Raw genomic sequence first — 21,052 nt, 5'->3', positions numbered from 1 at the left:
ATGTAAGATATTAATACTAGGGAAAACTGGGTATGGGGTATTTGAGCGAAAACTATACTGCCTTATAAGTTTTATGTAAATCTAAAAAGTTTATTTTTTAAAGATCTATTTATTTATTTGAAAGGCAATACATACTCTAATACATAGAGGCAGAGAGAGAGAGAAAAAGAGAGAGAGAGCGGTCTTCCATTTGCTGCTTCACTCCCAAGATGGCCCCATGGGCTAGAGCTGTGTCAATCTGAAGCCATGCAGGGACCCAAGGACTTGGGCCATCTTCTACTGCTTTCCCAGGCCACAGCAGAGAGCCTGATCGGAAGTGCAGAAGCCGGAACTGGAACTGACGTCCATATGAGATGCCAACACTGCAGGTGGCGGCCTTACCCGTTATGCCACAGTGCCAGCCCAAAATTTTATTAAGTCAAGTAACCTACCTGAATCTATACAGCTTTTTTAAGTGCCCACAGTTCGGAGACCAACCCAGATGGCTATGAAATCTGTATCTTTTCCACTATATAACACTCAAATTTATCTAGGATTATATAAGTATTTGTATTACGGTCTAAACAATAAAGGGCAGAGAAAATGGTTTGCTTGTTTTTCTCTTTTCTGTGCGTGCCTAACACACCAGTGGCATTGAGTAAACCTATTTAAGTGATCAAATAAAATCGGAGAACCTATAAGACTTCCAGAAAATTTCAGGCCCGACTCAGGCCACCAGCTCCTCATAGAGACCCGGGATTGGGGAGCCCAGGGTCGTGGTTTGGCAAGTGTCCTGTGCTGCCATCTACCGGCGTGTGCGAGGCGTCGCCCTGAACTGCGGCACTTCCCCGTGGGCAGATGCGCGAGGACTCAAGCGCGAACTAAATTGCAGATCCTGTGTAACTGTCGCATAGTTCCCTCGACACCAGTACAGGGCAAAGGCCTCGCTTTTCGCCGGTGATTGCAGACTTCTCTTAACCTCACAGCAACCCTCACACTGGTAAAATTCGCAGACCTCCTTGCTGACCCAGTCCCACAGGCACGGAACTGAATCCTACTGCCCATCCCAGAGCACTGACCCTCCTGCCCAGCGTGGGCTCCAAAACCACCCAAACCCACGGCCCGGCCTCCACCATTTTCACAGACCCTTGAGACTCCTTGCACTATCTTGCAGCCCCACAGACCTGTCCCTTTCGGGCAAAGGCACTTGCTAACCTAGACGTCCCAACAGAGAGGCTCGGATTCCTCAGGCGGCTCATCCCAGCGCCGAAGCCTCGAGAAGGTACGCCGGGCGAGCTGGCTCCCCACCCCAGCCCTGGGCCGGCCAGCTCCGGCTCCCAGCCCGGCGGCCGAGGCCCCGCCCCCCAGACCTGTCATCACAGAAGCCGCACGTGGCCGGGGTGGGACCTCAGGCGACCTGCAGCCATCACTTTGTCTCCTCCGTCATCCATTGGGGCCGCCGCCGCCAATCAGAGCCAGCGGATCCGGGCTGGAGCGCGGGCGCCCGGGTGAAGCGAGCGGGAGAAGGAGCGGGGGGCGGGGGGAGGAAGTACTCTGAGAGGGGAGGGGGCTCGCGGTGGAAAAGGGCCTGGCGGGGGTTCTGCCGGGCAGGAGTCGGAGGGGGCGGGTCCCAGAGAGAGGCGGGGCTATCGCGAGGGGGCGGGACCCGGGGCGGGGCCTGGGAAAGCGGAGGATCCTGGGGAAATGCAAAGACGGCGAGCAGAGGGGCGGGGCCTGGGCTACAGAGGCGGAGCCAGAGGAATTAAAGACGCGGGGAAAGGGGACCAGCTGGGGGAAGGTGGGAGGTGGGACAAGGGAGGGGGTGGGCCGGGGCGCTGTGGGGGCGGGGCTCGCGCCGAAGGGGCGAGGTCTGCGGGCCGAGACTGCAGCTAGGACTGCTCCGTAACTGCCCCAATCCTCAAGTGCAACGGGACCCTCGGAAGTACAGGTGTGGGGCAGGGTGCGCGTGGAGGAAGGGCCAAGGACCGGGGTGCGCTGGGGCAGACGTGAGGAAGAAGGGACACCATTAGGGATGGGAGAATCCGGAGACTGCCGAGGGGGGGGTAGGTTGAAGGGGGAGCCGGAGTTGAGGGAGCAGTTGAGGGCTTCAATGTGTGGGCAAGGAGGTGCATTCTCCGTGGGCCCTTATGGGGGCAGGGCGGGAGTGCTTTGTGGGGATGGGAGGTACAATGTTAGGGGGCGGGGTTGCTGTGCGAGGGGGAGGGGATTTGGAGGCGCTCTGGGGGAAAGGAGCTGCGCGATGGAGAAGGGCTGGTGGTCCCGAGTGTGGGAGGGTCGGAGGCCTGGGGGGGGGAGGCCCCGGGTGAAGGGGGGAGCCCCCACTACTTTGAGAAAGTAACAGTCTAGGTCAGCGCAGGGACTCCAGGAAGACATTTGTGTTTTGTGTTCCAGGAGTGAGGCTGATGCAATTAGTGGGGTGAATTTGCCTGTCTGAAGTGTTCCTGTCCGCTGGGCTCCTAACTCAGTCTTCTGGCTTGGGCACTCCGAGAAGGAGCCAGGCCCTACTTGCCACCAGGGCTCGTGTGATTGCCCCCTAGCAAATGTAGGATCCGTCTAGCTGAGACCAGGGTTTCTTCCCCAGCTGGTGTCCCTAGGGACCCTTCACCCACTGGGTTCCTGTCAACCCCCCACCCTAGTTCCTGTTCCTCCCAGAAGCCTGTCTTGGTCTCTGTCTGCCCCCTCCCCCTCTTTGCCCTGCCCTTACGCTCTGGGTGTGCTCATTTCCCACTTCCTTCCTCGCCCTGGGGCCTGGCCTGGTCCTTGCCAGTCTAGGAGCCCTAGGCACCGTGCCCTGCCCCAGACTTTGTACTCCACGACCAGAGACCCTGGTAACCAGCAGGAAGGCTCACTCCCCACTTCTCCCAGCCCCCAGGGCCTCTCCCAGCAAACCCCCAAGTGATGGGTAGCCACAGACTCATTTCCCCTCCCCTGGGTGGGGAATCCTAGGACCCCCAAAACTCTAGGTTTCTCTGGGAGGGGGAGTGGTGGGGCATAGAGAGGGGCTTTGATGTGTTTTCAGAGGTGAGCCACTATTGTGAGCTGAACCCTGGGGAGGCTTGTGAGGGAGGGAGAGGTAGTGGCTCCCCCTCGTTCTGGGCTGGGAAGCTGCCTGTCAGAAGGGGGTGGGGGAGACTTAGCCCTCTTGGGGGCGCCTCTGGTTCCCAGAGGGCACTTGGTGTTGTGCCAGGGTTCTTTTCCCTAGGAGAGGGTGGGAAAGGCTGGGTTTCCACACCGCTGCTGAATGAGTGTGACATTGTTCTTGCCGTAAGGGGCCCCAAGCCAGCCTCCTCGCACAGCCGCTAGGTCGGTGGCTGACTGGCCAGGGAGGGGGGGGGTGAGGCCAGACAAAGCCCTGGGGTAGGGTGGGGTAAAAGAGGGCAGGCTGAAGCCTTTTGAGGAGGAGCTGATTGCTATGGCAACACCGCTTCCCAGACAGTTTCTCAGAGAGGGCGGGCCTAGGGCAGGCTCTCTCTGGCTTCCTCGGACTTGGGGCGTTTTGTGTGGGTGGGTGGGGCGTGAGGAGGAAGGGCACCGCTGGCCGTGCTGGGGCTGGAGTGCGTAGCCTTTCTCTTCGAGCAGTGGAGCAATGAGACGCTTCGTCCCACTCTGGAAAGGATGTGCGTGAACAGCAGCCATTCGACCCACGAGGCCCTCCGCCAAAGCCCCTCATTCTGCAGATTCGGAAATGTATGAGCCAGGAGACTGTGTTCCCCCAGTCACAGTGAAAGAGCAGGAGTTGGGATCCAGGTTTCAGACTGCTCTTTGCTAGCCCCAGGCCCACGGCTTTCTTCACCGACGTTTATTGAGCAACTATCATGTGCCAGGCACTGATGTTAACTGTGGGAATATGAGCATGAACAAAACAGATAAAGCTGATGCTCTCATTGGAGCTTTCTGATAGGGGAGAGAGGAACTGTGTTTACCGGTGTGTTTGTGTGAGAGAGAAACTGCTATAAACACACACACACACACACACACACACAGAGCAAGCTAAACGTTTGGGACAGTTAGGTAAGGCTTCCAGTTAGTGTGGCACTGCTTCCCTCAGGTACCCACTGAGACCTGGACCATCCTACCCTCTGAGCCATGGAGCCCTCACTTTTGTAGGTAAACGAAGGCTGGGGCCTGTGGTGATGGCAGTAGGATAGAAAAGCACGGTGTTGCTAAGGGATTATTACTCTCCTACATTGTTCTGTGTCTTCGCCTGTCTTCCCGGTTAGCTGTTACTAAGGTGAATAGGCTCTTCACATTAGTGCTGTGTAGTTTTCTTCAGGATTCCTTGATCCTGTTCCCGAGCATTAGGGAATCAGTGAGGAAGTCAGCCCAAGGGAACTGGACTTGTTTTTTTTTTTTTTTTTTAATTTTGTTGCTAACAAACAAAATTTTCCCCCTGGACTGAGGGGAGGAAAGGTGAGCTTAGAGGAAGTGTTATTTGCTTGTGCCTCTTAAGTGTGGAGCATAAGGAGGAAGTTAAAGGAAAACCTCTTTTTATTTTCCAATGACAACCTCAGGGCCCTGGACGCCAGGGGTGGGAGTGGGTGGGTGGGGAGGTAACCACAGCATCTGCGAGGAGGGAGAAAGACCTAGGGCTTTATGTGGCCTCTGAACTATAGAAGAATGGCGGACTTTCTTCGTGGGGCTCTGGTGCTTGCCTCTTGCTTCCGTGGGCAAGTCTCCGAGAGAAAAATCTCCTGAGTTGCAAACTGGCCTGCTGACCGGGGCTAAGGGCAAAGTAGATAGGGCTATCTATTGCCTCAGCTTGCCTCCAGAGCAGCCCCTCTGTGAGTGTCTTTTAATGCTCAGTCCCAGTCATTTAAAGAATAGGAGGACAAGGGTTAGGATGCTGGTTCTGCATCACTTAATCTGGTTGGGTCTGAGCGGGGCCTGGAGCCAGTGACTCGGGGAGAATGGGGAGTTTTGAGGGAGCGGTGAATCATGGGGGTGAGCTCCAACACGAGAGCTGGGCTCATTTCCCCATTCTCACCAGATGCCTTCCTAGCCCTCTGCCTAGGGTGCTCTGCACCCCCGAACTGTGAGTACAGAGAGTGCTGGCAAGAAGTAGGGAGGCTTGGTCTCAGAATGGGAGTTCGGAGACACAAAAACTCATGCCTGGGTCCCTGAAATTAAAAGGTATCCATATCTGAGGAGCTCTTGAGGTCCCTTTAACAGAAGCAAAAGAACATCTATGTATGTATTTATTTGCAAGATCTTCCATCTGCTGGTTCACTCCCTAAATGGTTGCCACACACAGGTCTGGGCCAGGCCGCCGGCCAGACTCCAGTGAACGCTCAGATTGGGGATGCCAGCGTCCCAAGCGGCAGCTCAACCCACTGCGCCACAGTGTGGCCCAGAACATCTATATAGAGGAAGAGAAAGAAGAAAATATTTCTTAGCATGGAAGGCGATAGGATCCTACCCCAGGGTTTTTCCTTCTGCTCTGGCATGAAGGAAGCTTCCTAAGGTCTAAACAGTCTTCTTGGCTGGGAAGTGCTCGTTTGGAAGGTGGGGAGAGATGAAATGGGCATGTTTAGGGTCTGGGGTCTGGAATGATAAAGGCAGGTTGACTTTGCGTGTTTTCGAATTATGTCTATGAAAACCCTGGGCTTGCTATTAACATGCCTAGGAAGAAGAAGGGTGGGGAGGGAGTATTGAGAAGTGAGTCGGGGATTAAAAGGCAGAGCAGAGAATTCCTTTGGACTAAGGCAGATGAGGGGTTAAGGATATGGGAGGAGCGACCCTGAGTAGGCCTGCCCCCTCGTGGGCCAATAGGCGTCCGCCCCTTGGAGGAGGCGTGCCTCACTCTTGAGGTCGAGGGGAGGCTGGCCTCCTTTGGACCAATGAGCACGGTCGCTACCCATGGAGGGCGTGGTCTGAGGGGGGCGTGGCGGCCGTGGCCGCCGCGCCAGGGGTGGTGGGGCGCTGGGCGGGGCGGGCGGCCCCATCAGCTGGTAGGAAATGGCCTGTGAGTCAGAGGGGCAGCGGAGTCGGCGGCGCGGAGCCGGGGCGGCCCCGGGGAGGGACCGTCGCGGGGAGGGGCGCGGCAGCGGCTGAGGGGCTGCGGGCGCCCGGGCCTGCTCGTGTTGCACACGGAGCTGATCAGAGAAGAGCCCAGCTGAGCAGGACTCAGCCTGAGCCACCCTTTGTCTGTGGGGCCCGTGGCAGGGAGGACCGCGGATCCGAGGGGAGGGACCGGGACGGGACGGAAGGGCCCGGAGCAGCGGCCACCTCAGCGGAGCCAATTTGGGAGCGGGGTGAGTGTGTGTTAGGGGAAAAAGAGCAAATCTCCGACGCCCCAATTGGATATGGGGCCTGTCCCAGGCTGAGGGGAGGAAAAGAGTGAAAAAGAACCTGGGAGGCTAAGCGGGGAGGAGGGGCGGGGTGGGGGGGGCGAGGGCAGTGGGAGATCGTCCAGAACGAGGAGTCCAGGAGCAGAGGTGAGTCTGCCGGGCTTAGTTTGGAGGGGTTGCTGAGGTCTGCTCACCCCACCCCACCCCCGCAGTGGAGGGCTCTAGATTAGGGCCCAGGGGTTGGGGAGTGAGCAGAGATTGGCTTTCCGACCCACTGTGGTGGTCCACGGGAACAGCCCCCTAACTTGTGTGAATGCCTATAGGGACAAACTGTGTAGCAGCTTGCAGTAGTTCTGGTTGCACAGAATGAGGGTGGAAAGCACATAGAAAGGAATCTTTCTTGTCACCCTCCTTGATAGGGTAGAAATGGTTATCTCTGTTACAGAAGGGAAAGGCAGAATGAACCTGGGAGCTCATTCCTATACCAACACCCACCTCCCTGGCCTAGCAGGTGTCTGAGGGTACAGACCCCATGGTATTCTGGGACTTGTTGTTTTTGCTGGCCTTGTTCCCTTGGCATGTTGGGAGCTGTAGTCCTTGCCAGCCACAGCCTGGCACAGCTGTTTGATGCCAGCTGCTGCCCATCCCCTGCACTGAGAGTGAGGTTTGGCTTACCTCGCCCTGCTCCCCCATCACCCCCCCCCCCCCGCAGCCCTGCCCCATGAGTCAGCTTGAAGCCATGGTCCAGAGCCAGACTGGCTGGGTGGCAGAGGAATGAGTCTTAAAGCGAGTTGATGGGGCGGGAATGAGAGGGTTTTCAGGTAATGAGTAGATGCTAGGCATGCTGGGGTCAAGTAGGACATCATGTCATCACCTGGCTACCCTGGGGCAACCGCTCAAGAGGGTGCCGGGGATGACCCGGAAGTGGAGATGCTAAGGAAAAGGACCTTCTGGATCTGTGTGGCTTGAGTGGAGGAAAGGAGGAGTAGAGATGAGGGAGCTGCCGTCAGTATTCTGCACTTTCCAGCCAACCCACCCACTACACGGAGCCAGATTTTCCTAGGGTTCTTAGTTGTAATGAGAACTTGGTGAAATGGAAAAGTGCAGGGTGCAATGATGGGATCTTGGTGTGGGAGAGCTTTTCAGTCCCTGGCTGCAAATGTCCCTTTCTCCCTGCCTCCCACCCCCACGTCTGTTGCTGATTCTCCCTGTACAACTAATCTCTCTGCTTCTCTCACCCGGGGAGTTTTTCTCTGCACAGATCTCCAGGGTTTGAATTCCACTTTTTTTTTTTTTAATTTTTTGCCTTGCTATGTGCTTTCCTCTTTGCTTGGAATTGGGCAGAGGGATGGGGCACAGACTTGCCCTGAGGAACCCTATGGTCAGTCCGGGAGATGCTGTACCCCACAGGAGTGAGCAGAACTGTCCCTGGGTTACAGGAAGTGGTCACACTGCTGTAAGTGAAGTCTCAGAGGAGGGGGAAATATTTTTGGTTGGGGGCAGACAGAGCAGACGTTCTGGAGGGCATGGCATTTGGCCTAGCTGAAGAGGAAGCATAGGTCTAGGATAGGCATGTAAAGGGCCCTCTTTGAAGGAGCAGCCATTGTGAGTGGTGGGCAGCACAAGCTACTGCCCAAAGAAAAGGCTGACCCTTCTGGGGGCAGTTGGTCTTCAACTCGACGATCCCCTCCCCACAGTAGGGGCTCCTGAGGGTAGACTAGTCAGTGAGGACCCCCTTGTTCCCTGGCAGCCAAGCAGTGGTTTTAGCACTGTGGGTGTGTGAGCACTGGGGGAGGGGCATGGCACTCTGCTGGTTTCCAGCTGACTGACTGCTGCTGCCTTATCTCTAACGTGCAGGGCCTGGGGGAAGGGTAGGCCTTGAAAAGAGCTTTCTGGCATTCCCCCCACCTCCTTGTTTTTGGTTGGATTTGTTGCCTCTTATTAAAGAGACAGACTGTTGGAGGCAATTGGGCATTTCAGACCGAAGGGCCAGCTTGAACCGCCTGAGGTCTGTTACCTCTCAGGGGCGCCGACGGGGTGTGACTGTCTGCAAGACCTCTGCCCTTAGCACTCAGGGTGGCACTTACCCTTTTGGAGACACACATATGGGAAGTTGTGCAACTCAGTGGCCTTGAGTAACAGAGCAGAATCCGTGCCCTCCTAGCTGGCATGGTCTCTTAAATCTTGGCAGTATCTCATCCCCCCTCCAAAGGTAGAAGCCCCGACAAGTGGTCATCCTGTTTCCACTCATTTTTTAAAATCAAAACAACAACAACAATTCCTCTGTATCTATTTTGATTTACTTGAAAGGCAAAGTGACAGATTTCTTCCATCTGCTGGTTCATGCCCCAAACATCCACAACAGCCAGCACTAGGCCAAAGCCAGGTGCCCAGAACTTCATCTGGGTCTTCCTTGTGGGGAACAGGGGCCCACGCACTTGGGCCATCATCTGCTACCTCCCAGGATGCAGGAAGTTGGATTGGAAGCAGAACAGCACTTCAATAAGGATTGCAGACATCAGAAATGGCAGCCTAACCAGCTGCGCAAGAATATCTACCCCAACTCATTTTTAAAAAGTAATTAATTGTCTTTATTTGAAAGGCTGAGAGGGTCCTGTGGCATAGTGGGTAAAGCCGCTGCCTATGATGGTGGCATCCCATATGGGTGCCGGTTGGAATCCCAGCAGCTCCACTTCTGATGCAGCTCCTTTCCAATGGCCTGGGAAAGCAGCAAAGGATGGCCAAACATGGGAGACCTAGAAGAAGTGCCTGGCTCCTGGCTTCAGCTGGAGCCAGCCCCAGCTGTTGTGTCCATCTGGGGAATGAACCAGCAAATGTAAGATTCTTTCTGTCTCTCCCTTTCTGTAACTCTGCCTTTCAAATAAATAAATAAATCTTAAAAAGGAAAGGAAAAGAAAGGCTGAAAGACAGAGATCTCCTATCTACTTGTTCACTTCCCAAATGCCCCACAGTAACTGGGGCTGGGTCAGGTGAAAGCTGGGAGCCAGGAATTCAATCCAGGTCTCCCACATAGGGAGCAGGGACCCAAGTACTTAAGCCATCACTGTTAACCTCCCAGGGTGTGTATTAGCAGGAAGCTGGAATCAGGATTAGATCTGGGATTTGAACTCTGAGCCGGTATGCCAGCAGCATCTTAACCACTGCGCACTGTGCCAATGCGCACCCTAAGCCCGTGCCTTCTGTTTCTGAGGAGCGCATCTCACATGGGAAGAACATCCTGGAGTGTACTCTGTCGGCCCACGATGGGGAAGAGGTCTCAGCGATGGCTCTAGGAAGCCTGGCTTACGTCTGCTTTCCTGTCTTCAGGGTCCAGCTGAGCCCAGGAGCTGCACGGAATGGTGGCAGTCACCTTGCCAGTGCAGCGGGCATGGACCAGACTGCAAGCTAGCGGAGCAAGGCATCCATCAGGAAGAGGGGACACACAGCTGGGCTTGAAGCTTCTTCTTCGGGGTGAGTGCCAGAGAGAACGAGAGGGGAGTTGGTCCAGTAAGAAATCTGAGCTAAACAAGCCACGCTCTCAGGAGTTCTTAGAAACCCCTACATTCCACGAATGCATGCCGGGGTTTGCACACCTTCACCCTCAGGAACCCCTCAAGGTCATGTCAGGCCAGGGAAGGGTCTGAAATTCAGCTGGAAGGAAAAAGACTCATTGAGTCCCCTGACTGCCTTTTCTTCTCTTCTCTTGCACAGATGTCCCCAGGCCCCCCAGCCCAGGCCCAGCATAAAGGCCGTGGAGGGGGGCCCCCCTGACCCAAGCGGGGCTTCATGCGCCACGTGCAGGCGGAGCCGTCTCCATCCTCAGAGCCCGAGGCTGGCCCTTCACAGCCTCCAGGCAGACAGGGGGCCCTCCAGGGTGGCCTGCTCATGGGCTACAGCCCGGCGGGGGGGGCAGCATCCCCCGGGGTCTACCAGGTATCCATCTTTTCCCCTCCGGCTGGTGCCTCTGAGCCACACAGGGCCCTGAAGCGTCCAGCCCCGCCTACTGAGGGTCCACGGGAGCTGAAGAGAGGCCCTGGGCTGGGGGCTAGAGAGGGACTACCCCCTGAAGAACCATCTACGCTGGGGCTCTTGGGCCCAGAGGGCCTGGGGCTGGGACTGGGTGTGGCCAGCCAGCATTTTTCCCATCATGGCCTCTGTGTTGTGGAACAGGGAGGTAGTGCCACCTCACCTCGGACTTCAGGGGCCCAGAGCCCCCCCTGGCCCCCATCCAATGCTTCCTGCAATACTTTGCACACCAGAGACTGGGCTTCCCCAGATCCAGGGGGTCAGGGGTCTTTGGGGGAATCCCCAGGGCCAGCCCCTTCGGGCCAGCTGCACACACTTGACACTGATTTGCACAGTCTTGCACAAATAGGGGGTAAGAGCCCAGTGGCTGGGGTGGGCAATGGGGGCAGCCCCTGGCCTAGGGAGTCCCCTGGCACTGCCAATGGGCACAGTCCCGAGCACACACCCCCTGGCCCTGGACCCCCAGGCCCCTGCCCCACCAAGCGAAGGCTGCTTCCTGCTGGAGAAGCCCTGGATGTCAGCTCTGAGGATGAGGGTCCAGCCCCTCGGAGGCGCCGGGGAACCCTGGGCCACCCTCCTGCTGCCAACAGTTCTGATGCCAAAGCCACACCCTTCTGGAGTCACCTGCTGCCTGGACCCAAGGAGCCTGTTTTGGTGGTAAGCCAATACCACCGTGAAGTGGATACTTGTGTGGGTGAAGGTGGAGGACTGGGGCGATGCCTCTTGAAAAGCCTCTGATGAGCTCCTGTCCCAAAATACACCTGGCCTCCACCCAGTCTCCTTTCTTAACCTTTCACCTCTATAGGACCCAACAGACTGCAGTCCCATGGGGCGGAGGCTGAAAGGTGCCCGTCGCCTGAAGCTGTAAGTGACCAGCTTCTCCCTCTGTCCTGTTCCTGAGAACGGGGGTCAAAATCTATAGTCCAGGATAGGGGACCCCAGAGCAGGAGCCCTAGATAATGGCAAACAATGGAACCCGAGGACATGGGCAGGAATGCCGGAATATCTCAAGCTATGCATCCCTTCCTCCACCAGGAGCTCCCTTCGAAGCCTCCGGAAGAGCCCAGGCCTGCTGAGCCCCCCCAGTGCCTCCCCTGTTCCTACCCCTGCTGTCAGCCGTACCCTGCTGGGCAACTTTGAGGTAGCTCCCACTGGGCTTTGTGACTGGGGGCTCCGGGGAGGAGTGGGACAGTGGAAGCTGGTGTGGATGGATAAGGACTGGGGTCTCTCCCACCACGTGTCCCCCACCCCAACCCCAGGAATCCTTGCTGAGAGGACGCTTTGCACCATCTGGCCACATCGAGGGCTACACAGCAGAGATTGGAGCGAGTGGGTCCTACTGCCCCCAGCATGTCACGCTGCCTGTCACCGTCACCTTCTTCAATGTTTCTGAGCAAAACGCCCCGGCCCCCTTCCTGGTAGGACCTAACTCCAACCCAAAGGTAGCTTATTAAGAGGATGAGGGGGCTTGGGGAGAGAGAGGGGGACAGGAGTTACTCCTGTTCCTCACCTAGGAGTGAGGCAGAGTCAGGTGGGGCAGAGGCCATCCAGGGTATGAGACTGTGGAGTAGGGCAGGTATTTAGGGCTCAGGGCTCTCCTGGTCCCCACCTCGGCTAATGGCTCCATGGCCTTCCCAGGGCGTCGTGGACTTGAACCCCCTGGGGAGGAAGGGTTACAGTGTGCCCAAGGTGGGCACCATCCAAGTGGTGAGTCTCCCTACGGGAGTGGGTGGGGAGAGAGGAGAACAGCCTCTAGGTCTTACCAACCTTGACTGTCCTGTCCCCAGACCTTATTTAACCCCAACCAGACTGTGGTGAAGATGTTCCTCGTGACCTTTGACTTCTCGGACATGCCTGCTGCCCACATGACGTTCTTGCGCCATCGCCTCTTCTTGGTGCCTGTGGGTGAGGAGGGAAATGCCAGCCCCACCCACCGCCTCCTCTGCTACTTGCTGCACCTCAGGTAGCCCTTCCCTGATTAGGATCTCTCCTTGCTTCTCCGCTGTCTGTACTCTTCCTTTAATCACACTCTTCTCCCTTAGGTTCCGGAGCTCCCGCTCAGGCCGTGTAAGCCTGCATGGAGATATCCGCCTGCTTTTTTCCCGCCGGAGCCTGGAGCTGGACACAGGGCTCCCCTATGAACTGCAGGCTGTGACCGAGGCCCCCCATAATCCACGTTATTCACCTTTGCCCTGATTGCAGGCGCTCCAAACCCACGTGGGCAAACAGCCTGCCCCTCCTGTTCCATCTTGGACCGAGTAAACACATGGAGAGATGGCGAGAGACCCTTCAGGCTTGAATGAAAGTTCTCGCCCTGCTCGTGCCCAAATTGACTATTTGGGTGTTTAAAGCTTCTGATCCTTCCACACCCTGCCCTACTCCGGGTACTCGACGTGCCTGTCCCCTCTTGGGTTTCCCAGGCCAGCTTAGATAGTAGGGACGAACCAGAGCTACCCTGAGTTTGTCCCAAGTTCCCAGGCAATTCATGCCAGCGTTGCCTCCCTGTCCTGGGCAGGGGCCACTTATTATTTTATTTATTTTTAATTTATAATTTATTCAAATTGGATTGCCTTGGTAACCTCCCACACCTGATAATTGGCGTCACCCCTCCTCCTTTCCCACTCAAAGTTACTGCTCCAATCTCAGGAGTTGAAGAGGCTGATGTGAGGGTAGGGGGAGAAGTGCTCTCCCTCGGCCGAAGGCAGAGGGGTTATTCCAGAGAGACTGAGTCATTAGCCAAAGACTCAGCTTCCCCTGTCCTCCCCTTCTGACCCATCTCCGAAAGCCAACTTCTACATGTGTGTGTGTGTACAAGCTTGTGTTTGTGGGGTGTGTGTGGGTGTGTGTTTGTGTGTGAGGCAGAGAGAGAGGGAGTGCATGCATGCACACACACAGGGGTTAACTGCCCCTCACCTAGGGCTCCAGACTCCATGTCCCTCTCCTTCTGCCTGTGTCTCCCTGCTTTGGGGTCCTGACTGAGGAAGGTGTCCAGGGGCAGAGTCAGGGCAAAGGACTGGGGTGCCTCCTCTCACCTGGCCGGACTCTGACCCACCTACCTCAGCTGGGGTGAGGGGCACCCCTCAAACTCAGTCATGTGGTTCCCAACTACCCCATCCCCACTCCAGACTCTGACCCAGCCTCAGCCCAGACTCCTGGGGCTGGGCAGAGGGGAACAAGCATTTGCTGAAACTTGAAAACAAAACAAAACAAAAACAGGAAAAAGTTGTACCTGGTACTTTTTTAAGAAAAACATTTAAGAGAAAGAATAAATTCTTGTTTGGAAACTTGAACTAATCTTTCCCTTTTCTTTCGGGATGGGAGGCTTAATGGGAGGTGGGACCCTGCATTTTCTCCCAGAGAGGAGGCAGCAAGCTTGAGCCCATGCTGATTCTTGGAGCTTAGTCTTACTCTTCTCAAATGATGAGTGGGAAGGAGGTGTTGGGAGGTGAACTCCCTGGGGCTGGCATCGTGGCGTAGTGGGCTAAACCTCCAGTTTCATCCTGACCCAGCCCCTGTGGTTGCAGCCATTTAGGGAAGGAACCAGCAGATGGAAGAACTCTGTCCCTGCATTCCAAATAAATAAAATAAATAAATCTTATTTGAAAGGCAGAGTTACACAGAGAGAGGAGAGGCAGAAAGAGAGGTCTTCCATCCGCTGGTTCACTCCCCAGTTGGCTGCAACAGCCAGAGCTGTGCTGATCCAAAGCCAGGAGCCAGGAGCTTCCTCCGGGTCTCCCACATGGGTGCAGGGGCCTAAAGACCTGGGCCATCTTCTACTGCTTTCCTGGGCCACAGCAGAGAGCTGAATTGTAGGTGGAACAGCCAGAACTCGAACCAGTGTCCATATGGGATGCCAGCGCTGCAAGGCGGTGGCTTTACCCACTATGCCACAGTGCCGACCTGTTTTACTTATTTGAAAAACAAAGTTAGAGACAGAGAGAGACGGAGAGAAAGGTCTTCCATCTGCTAGTTCACTCCCCTAGATGGCTGTAACCGCTGGAGCTGGGCCGATCAGAAGCCAGGAGCTTCTTCCTGGTCTCCCACGCAGGTGCAGGGGCCCAAGGACTTGGGCCATCTTCCATTGCTTTCCCAGGCCATAGCAGAGAGCTGGATTGGAAGTGGAGCAGCTGGGACTCGAACTGTCGCCCATATGGGATGCTGCTGCAGGCCGTGGCCTTAACCTGCTGCGCCACAGTACAGGCCCCTAAATAAATAAATCTTTAAAAAAAATTTTAAGTCTTTGAATGTGGATCTGGATCCTTATACTGGTTCTGTTGATGATTTCAACGCCTCGGAATTTCTGTAAAATGAGGGTGAATGCCGCTTTGCAGCGCTGGCATCCCATATGGGCACCGGTTCGAGTTCTGGCTGCTCCACATACGATCCAGCTCTCTGCTGTGGCCCGGGAAAGCAGTAGAAGATGGCCCAGGCCTATGAAAGGATAAAGCCAGAGCATCCGGTGGTGTGTGCAAGGTGACATGCTCCAGACAAGGTTGGAGGGAGGTCCAGGTTTGCCAGAGTATGCAAGGGGACCAGGCCCACCAGACCCCGACTGGGAAGAGACAGAAGAACCGTGGCGCCTTGGGAAAGAGAGTGCAAAATCTCATCTCAATCACCAGGCAAAGTGAGGCCCAGTTACCACGGCAACGGGAACGGGGTCAGTCCCCAGCGGGAAGGCTGGGCGCAGCACAGCGGGGCTACCAGAGAATCTCCATGGCAACGAGTCAGCGCCAACCCACCGGTCGCTATGGTGACAGATGGGGGCGACTACACGCTCTAGAGGGTAAACTGAGTCTCGAGGCTCGGTAAAGAATGCAGGAAAGAGTGTCCGTTTTGTTCACCACTCCGGGGATCTCGACCTCGAACGGCGAGAACCAGAACAAGCAGCAGCCCCGGGGCCTCTGTGGAAGGTCTGCGTCTCCCCGCAAACAACTTGGGGCACGCGCCGCCAAGCCACGCTGATTGGGTGAGTGTGGCCTGGGGGAAGGGACGGCGGAAGTACATCCGGGGGAGTGGCCCTGCGGGCGGAAAGGCTCGGGTCTGGGCTGCAGGAGCGGCCGCTCTGCTCCTCGTCTCGTTGGTTCCGGAGGTCGCTGCTGCGGTGGGACATGCTGGCGCGTGCGGCGCGGGGCACTGGAGCCCTCTTGCTAAGGGTGAGAGCGAGGCAACCTTTTCTAGAGAGTCGAGAGAGAGGTCAGAGAGTCGCGCTTGGCCCTTACCTGGGAAGAAGCGGGATTCCAACTTCGGTAGTGGACAGGGGTCAGAGGTTGTGGTCCTCACGTGAGTCCCTCCCCCGGTATCCTTGAGCGTCGGGGTTTAGGGAGATGCGTTAGGGACGAGTGGGGTTCCGGGCCCGCTGGGGTCTCTGCTGACTCTTGTCTGCCCTTCAGGGCTCTGTGCAGGCGTCCGTCCGCGCTCCGCACCGCGCCTCCTCTGGATTGCCCCGAAACACCGTGGTACTGTTTGTGCCTCAGCAGGAGGCCTGGGTGGTGGAGCGAATGGGCCGATTCCACCGGATCCTGGAGCCTGTGAGAACCTATTCTGGCCAGCCAGCCAGAAGCCCGTTCCCCCCTCACATGTGGGAGTGGGACCTCCTTGGGGGCCTGCCTACTCATTTGGTCTGACTCTTGGGGCCAGCCTGGCAGGGCCCAGGCTGCTGACCATCATCCCGTGTCACCCCCTTGCTCAGCCCCACCTGTCCGCCTAAAAGTGGCTGTCTGCTGACTCCTGTTTCCTTGGCCCTCCCCTCCACTGAGAGACCTAACCTTACCTGTCTGTCCTCTCGGGCTTTGCAACCTGGGATGCTCTGGCCTCCTGAGGACATCTCTCGGCACGGGCTACTGCTTCTCTGAGCATGCTCCAGGCCTAGCTTAGCTCCCAGTCCCACAGCCCCTGCCCTTCTGAGGACCCGTGACTCCTCTTCCCAGGGCCTGAACATCCTCATCCCTGTGTTAGACCGGATCCGATACGTGCAGAGCCTCAAGGAAATTGTCATCAACGTGCCCGAGCAGTCGGCTGTGACTCTTGGTGAGGGGCAGGTGATGTGGGTGCTCGGAGACCCTTAGGGATGTGGCTGCTGTACATCCAGAACTGAGGAGAAAGAGCTGGCTGGAACCTGGGCGCCTGACCTTCCTCTTCTCCCTTGCTCTTGCAGACAATGTAACTCTTCAAATTGATGGGGTCCTGTACCTGCGCATCATGGACCCTTACAAGGTATCAGCCTCCTGCTTCTTAGTTACCTTTCTAGATAAAATCCTGGACCCAAGCTTCTTACACTGTCCACGCCCCTTCCAGGCAAGCTATGGTGTGGAGGATCCCGAGTATGCGGTCACCCAGCTAGCTCAGACAACCATGAGATCAGAGCTTGGCAAACTCTCCCTGGACAAAGTCTTCCGGGTAAGTGATGTGGAGACAGAGTTAGGATTTGGAGGCCTGAACCTGGCACTGTCGGTCTTTTCTGGGGCTCAAGATCAGCCCCGGGGGATCTTGATCAGCTCAGTCTGCTGACAGATGGATTGAGGCTGTAGAGCTTACACCTCTTCTTCCTCCAGGAGCGGGAGTCTCTGAATGCCAACATTGTGGATGCCATCAACCAGGCTGCGGACTGCTGGGGCATCCGCTGCCTGCGTTATGAGATCAAGGATATCCATGTGCCTCCCCGGGTGAAAGAGTCCATGCAGATGCAGGTGGGGGCCAGAGAAGGGTGAGGAAGGGGACCTCAGGGTGCTGCAGTCCCGGGCGGACCTGGGCTCCCTTCCCTGTTGTGATGGGCATAATTGCAAGTGTGGGTAAGAGTTTCCCCTGGCTTCTCGTTAAGGCATGTTGCTGGGGGCTTGCAGGTAGAGGCAGAGCGGCGAAAACGGGCCACAGTTCTAGAGTCGGAAGGGACCCGAGAGTCGGCCATCAACGTGGCAGAAGGGAAGAAACAGGCCCAGATCTTGGCCTCTGAAGCAGAAAAGGCTGAGCAGATCAATCAGGCTGCAGGTTAGAAGGCGGCAGAGGCCGAGGGAGGAGAGGGCGTGAGCTCTGAAGGGCGGTACCGGGACTCTGGGCATTTTAGGGTCTTCCGTGGGTCAGCCTCTGTCTCATCTCTTCTAGGAGAGGCCAGTGCAGTTCTGGCCAAGGCCAAGGCCAAGGCTGAAGCGATTCGTATCCTGGCTGCAGCTCTGACACAACATGTGAGAGGCCCCTGGGTGGCAGTGGGGGCCAAGAGTTGACCATGAAAGGGTTCTCCTCTACCCTTGGGGGACATTCTTTCCTTTATGGGTTCCATTAAGGCAGATTACATGATGTCTTGTGTTGTGACCTGCATACCCTCTGTTTAGGCCATTGCTCTCTCTTCTCCATCATCCCCGTCTCCAAATGTGCAATCTTTGTTTCTGTCTCCCATGTGGCCACAGAACGGAGATGCAGCAGCTTCACTAACTGTGGCCGAGCAGTATGTCAACGCATTCTCCAAACTGGCCAAGGACTCCAATACTATCCTGCTGCCTTCCAATCCCGGGGACGTCACCAGCATGGTGGCTCAGGTTAGCACTCTCTGAGGACCCAGCATGGAGCACTAGTGCCAGGGACTGAGACCTCCCACTACCACCAGCGTTCACACCCCATTGGTCTGCAGAGTGCCAGGCCCGGCCCTTCCTTTGTTCCCTGTAGAGAACACCACCTCCATTCAGCCCTGCAGATAGAGTGCTCTTGAGAGGTGGGTTTTGTTTTGTTTTGTTTTGTTTTGTTTTGTTTTTGCAGATACCTGTGCCAGGGTACCCAGGTCATCATACTCTGATGGCTTACGGATTCCTAGGATCAACTCCAAAGCTTATGTCTAAGGCTTAAGAGAAGGAAAAAGACAAACCAAGCCCAGTAGTCCTAGTCACAGCTTTTTCTTTCAGCCATTAGTAGGTTGGGCTGTGCCTTCTGCAGGGTGATCTCATGGCTCTCTCTCTCTCTGTCCCTCTCCTCAGGCCATGGGTGTGTACGGGGCCCTCACCAAAGCCCCGGGATCCGGGGCCCAGGACTCAGTTTCCCGTGCCAGCGGCCGAGATGTCCAAGGCACAGATGCAAGTCTTGATGTGGAACTTGATCGGGTCAAGCTGAGTTAGTGGAGCTGGGCGTGGTCAGGGAGTCCCGGGGCAGGGGAGCAGCACTTCCAGATTCTGTCTGTGGCCTCCCTGCCACGAGTTTGCTTTTTATTTTTTTATTTGAACTTTAATCATGTAATAAACTCACCAGTAGCAAACCAGAAACTGTCCTCTTTGATTGGGGGATTACGTTGGGAAAGTCACTGGCGTTTTCTTTGGATGTCTACACTCACTCTCCAATCCTGTGAGGTGTTGGGAGCTGATGCTTCTAGGAGCATGAACTCTATTTAAACTGAAAGCACCCTTTTTGTCTTCAAGAGGAACTGTGTGATAATGGCGGAGTGATCAATCCACATGACTATGGAGCTGCCCACTGCGGGGTGTAGTCCCCTCCTGCCCAGCGTGGGGCTGTGTGTGAGAGGCAGGTGTTGAGGGGATATTTCATACGGAAGAGGGCTGCCTGGCAGGGGAGAGCTGCTGACTGCATACAGGGTCTTCAGGGATTGAGGGCATTCCCTGGGCATCTGTTCAAAAACATCTAGTGTCTGCCACGAGCCAACCTCCGTGCCACACGCTGGAGTTAGCAAAGCAGCAGGTCCAGCCACCCCTGCTTCCACAGTCAGGTAAGGGAGCAGTGGTAGCAAATGACCACTGGTGTGCTGGAAGGGCTGTGGCACGGAGTGCAGGGTTGCAGGAAGCCTCACCGATAGACTGGAAGGTAGACATGAAGGAGGTGAAGGAAAGACCCTTTTGGGCAGCTGGGAGTGAAACTGATACTGTAAATGCAGAGTTCCTGGGGTAGAGCATGTGGGAATTTTAAGTGGAAGAGCAATGGAACCACTACGGATATGATAAAGAAGCAAAAGTGCTGGGACCGGCGCTGTGCAGTGCCAGCATCCCATATGGGCGCTGGTTCTAGTCCCGGCTGCTCCTCTTCCCATCCAGCTCCCTGCTATGGTCTGGGAAGGCAGTAGAAGATGGCCCAAGTCCTTGGCCCTCTCCACCCGTGTGGGAGACCTGGAAGAAGCTCCTGGCTCCTGGCTTTGAATCAGTGCAGCGCTGGCCGTTGCAGTCATCTGGGGAGTGAACCAGTGGACAGAAGACTTTTTCTCTTTGTTTCTCCATCCCACTGTCTGTAACTCTACCTCTCAAATAAATAAATAAAAGAAGCAAAGAGGCAGCTAGAAGATGAATTACAGGGGAAAGGGGGATAGTGTGTAGAGTTGTAGGGCCATTGCAAAAATTTAGGCTTTTATTTTAAAGGTTTTTTTTTTTTTTTTTTTTTTTAAAGATTCATTCATTTATTTGAAAGTTAGAGTTACACAGAGAGAGGCAGAGAGAGAGAGGTCTTCCTTCCGTTGGTTCGCTCCCCATATGGCTCCAACTGTCGGAGCTGTGCCGATCCGAAGCCAGGAGCCAGGAGCCTCCTCTGGGTCTCCCACGCGGGTGAAGGTGCCCAAGGACTTGGGCCATCTTCTACTGCTTTCCCAGGCCATAGCAGAGAGCTGGATCAGAAGAGGAACAGCCGGGACTAGAACCAGCGTCCACATGGGATGTCGGCGCTTCAGGCCAGGTCATTAACCCACTGAGCCACAGCGCCGGCCCCTATTTTAAAGGTTTTAAGACATTGCCAGGGGCTGGCGCTGTGGCATAGTGGGTAAAGTCGCCACCTGCGGTCCTGGTATCCCATATGGGTGCCAGTTCGAGACCTGGCTGTTCCACTTCCAATCCAGCTCTCTGCTGTGGCCTGGGAAAGCAGTAGAAGATGGCCCAAGTCCTTGGGCCCCTGCACCCGTGTGGGAGACCCAGAAGAAGCTCCTGGCTATTGGCTTCAGATCAGCACAGCTCTGACCATTGCGGCCAACTGGGGAGTGAACCAGCAGATAGAAGACCTCTCTCTTTCTGTCTCTCTTTCTATGTAACTGACTTTCAAATAAATAAATCTTAAAAAAAAAAAAAAAAGATATTGCCAGCTTAAGTCTTGTACTTATGTTTTAAATGACTGGCAGGGAGATAAAGATCTCTTGTCCACTGATTTCACTCTCCAAATGCATGCAACAGTGGGGGCTGGGCCAGACCAAAGCTAGAAGCCCAAGGCTCAATCTGGGTCTCAGGTGTGGGTGACAAGGACCTAAGTACCTGAGCCATCGCCTTCTGCCTCCCAGGGTGTGCATTAGTGGGAAGCTGACATGGGAAGTGGAGCTGTGTGACTCGAACCCAAGCGTCCAAAGTGTCATCGTAACTGCTGTGTCAGACACCCTCCCCCCCAGGCTTTTAACACACACGCTCCACACAACTCCTCCATTTAAAAATACAGTCAGTGCTTGCTAGTATATTCAGAGCTGAAGAACCGCCAACTTTAGGATGTGTCACTCACCTTTTCCTCAGCCGTACCTGCCCCCTCCTCAATAGTACTGAGAAGCCGTTTTGTTTATTCGTCAGTGATGGGCATCTGGGATTGCACCTTGGGCTGTGATGGACAGTAGTACTATGAGCATTCAGGTGCAGTTTTGTTTGGACACAGGTTTTCACCTTGGAGTGATTCTGCTAGTTCACCACTGTGTAGCCTGTTGACAAACTGTTCATCTGTTTTCCAAAGCTGCTGCCCTCTTTTTATGATCCCCCAGCCACAAATGAAGGTTTCTAACACCCCCTTGCCAG

General features: G+C 55.6%; 3 protein-coding genes across 20 annotated transcripts in view; 2 read left to right on the top strand and 1 right to left on the bottom strand.

Moving 5' to 3' along the window:
- Window positions 1-1,488, bottom strand: part of UNC13B (unc-13 homolog B) — a 267,751-nt gene extending 266,263 nt beyond the window's left edge. For all 3 annotated transcript variants that reach the window (XM_089300153.1, XM_089300158.1, XM_089300170.1), the window contains exon 1: window positions 1,350-1,488. In XM_089300153.1, the coding sequence (XP_089156279.1) occupies window positions 1,350-1,356 (7 nt within the window). In that variant the 5' untranslated portion in view covers window positions 1,357-1,488. The remainder of the gene's footprint in view (window positions 1-1,349) is intronic.
- ATOSB (atos homolog B) lies at window positions 1,371-13,603 on the top strand. Of its 14 annotated transcripts, XM_089300271.1 has the most exons (11): window positions 5,936-5,962; window positions 6,163-6,251; window positions 9,615-9,758; window positions 9,999-10,220; window positions 10,780-10,970; window positions 11,119-11,177; window positions 11,349-11,454; window positions 11,573-11,731; window positions 11,952-12,020; window positions 12,101-12,276; window positions 12,356-13,603. In XM_089300271.1, the coding sequence occupies exons 6-11, from the start codon at window positions 11,140-11,142 to the stop codon at window positions 12,507-12,509; spliced, it is 702 nt and encodes a 233-aa protein (XP_089156397.1). In that variant the 5' UTR covers window positions 5,936-5,962; window positions 6,163-6,251; window positions 9,615-9,758; window positions 9,999-10,220; window positions 10,780-10,970; window positions 11,119-11,139; the 3' UTR covers window positions 12,510-13,603. The 14 variants fall into 14 exon arrangements, with proteins under 14 accessions (XP_089156389.1, XP_069910037.1, XP_089156405.1 ...); XM_089300279.1 differs by lacking the exons at window positions 5,936-5,962; window positions 6,163-6,251 and adding an exon at window positions 1,799-1,927; XM_089300255.1 differs by lacking the exon at window positions 9,999-10,220 and having other exon boundaries at window positions 5,917-5,962.
- A 1,789-nt stretch (window positions 13,604-15,392) lies between these two features.
- Window positions 15,393-18,556, top strand: STOML2 (stomatin like 2). Of its 3 annotated transcripts, XM_002708008.5 has the most exons (10): window positions 15,393-15,466; window positions 15,704-15,841; window positions 16,241-16,340; window positions 16,468-16,526; window positions 16,608-16,709; window positions 16,865-16,999; window positions 17,153-17,297; window positions 17,412-17,491; window positions 17,714-17,842; window positions 18,275-18,556. In XM_002708008.5, the coding sequence occupies exons 1-10, from the start codon at window positions 15,422-15,424 to the stop codon at window positions 18,410-18,412; spliced, it is 1,071 nt and encodes a 356-aa protein (XP_002708054.2). In that variant the 5' UTR covers window positions 15,393-15,421; the 3' UTR covers window positions 18,413-18,556. The 3 variants fall into 3 exon arrangements, with proteins under 3 accessions (XP_002708054.2, XP_089156268.1, XP_089156272.1); XM_089300142.1 differs by lacking the exon at window positions 15,704-15,841; XM_089300146.1 differs by lacking the exons at window positions 15,704-15,841; window positions 16,241-16,340.
- Window positions 18,557-21,052: the final 2,496 nt, after the last annotated feature.

This window comes from Oryctolagus cuniculus, chromosome 1 (assembly GCF_051225735.1).
Source record: "Oryctolagus cuniculus isolate XC-2025 breed Fujian yellow rabbit chromosome 1, ASM5122573v1, whole genome shotgun sequence".
Classification (NCBI taxonomy): domain Eukaryota; kingdom Metazoa; phylum Chordata; class Mammalia; order Lagomorpha; family Leporidae; genus Oryctolagus; species Oryctolagus cuniculus.
This window is presented reverse-complemented; position numbering and strand designations above follow the sequence as displayed.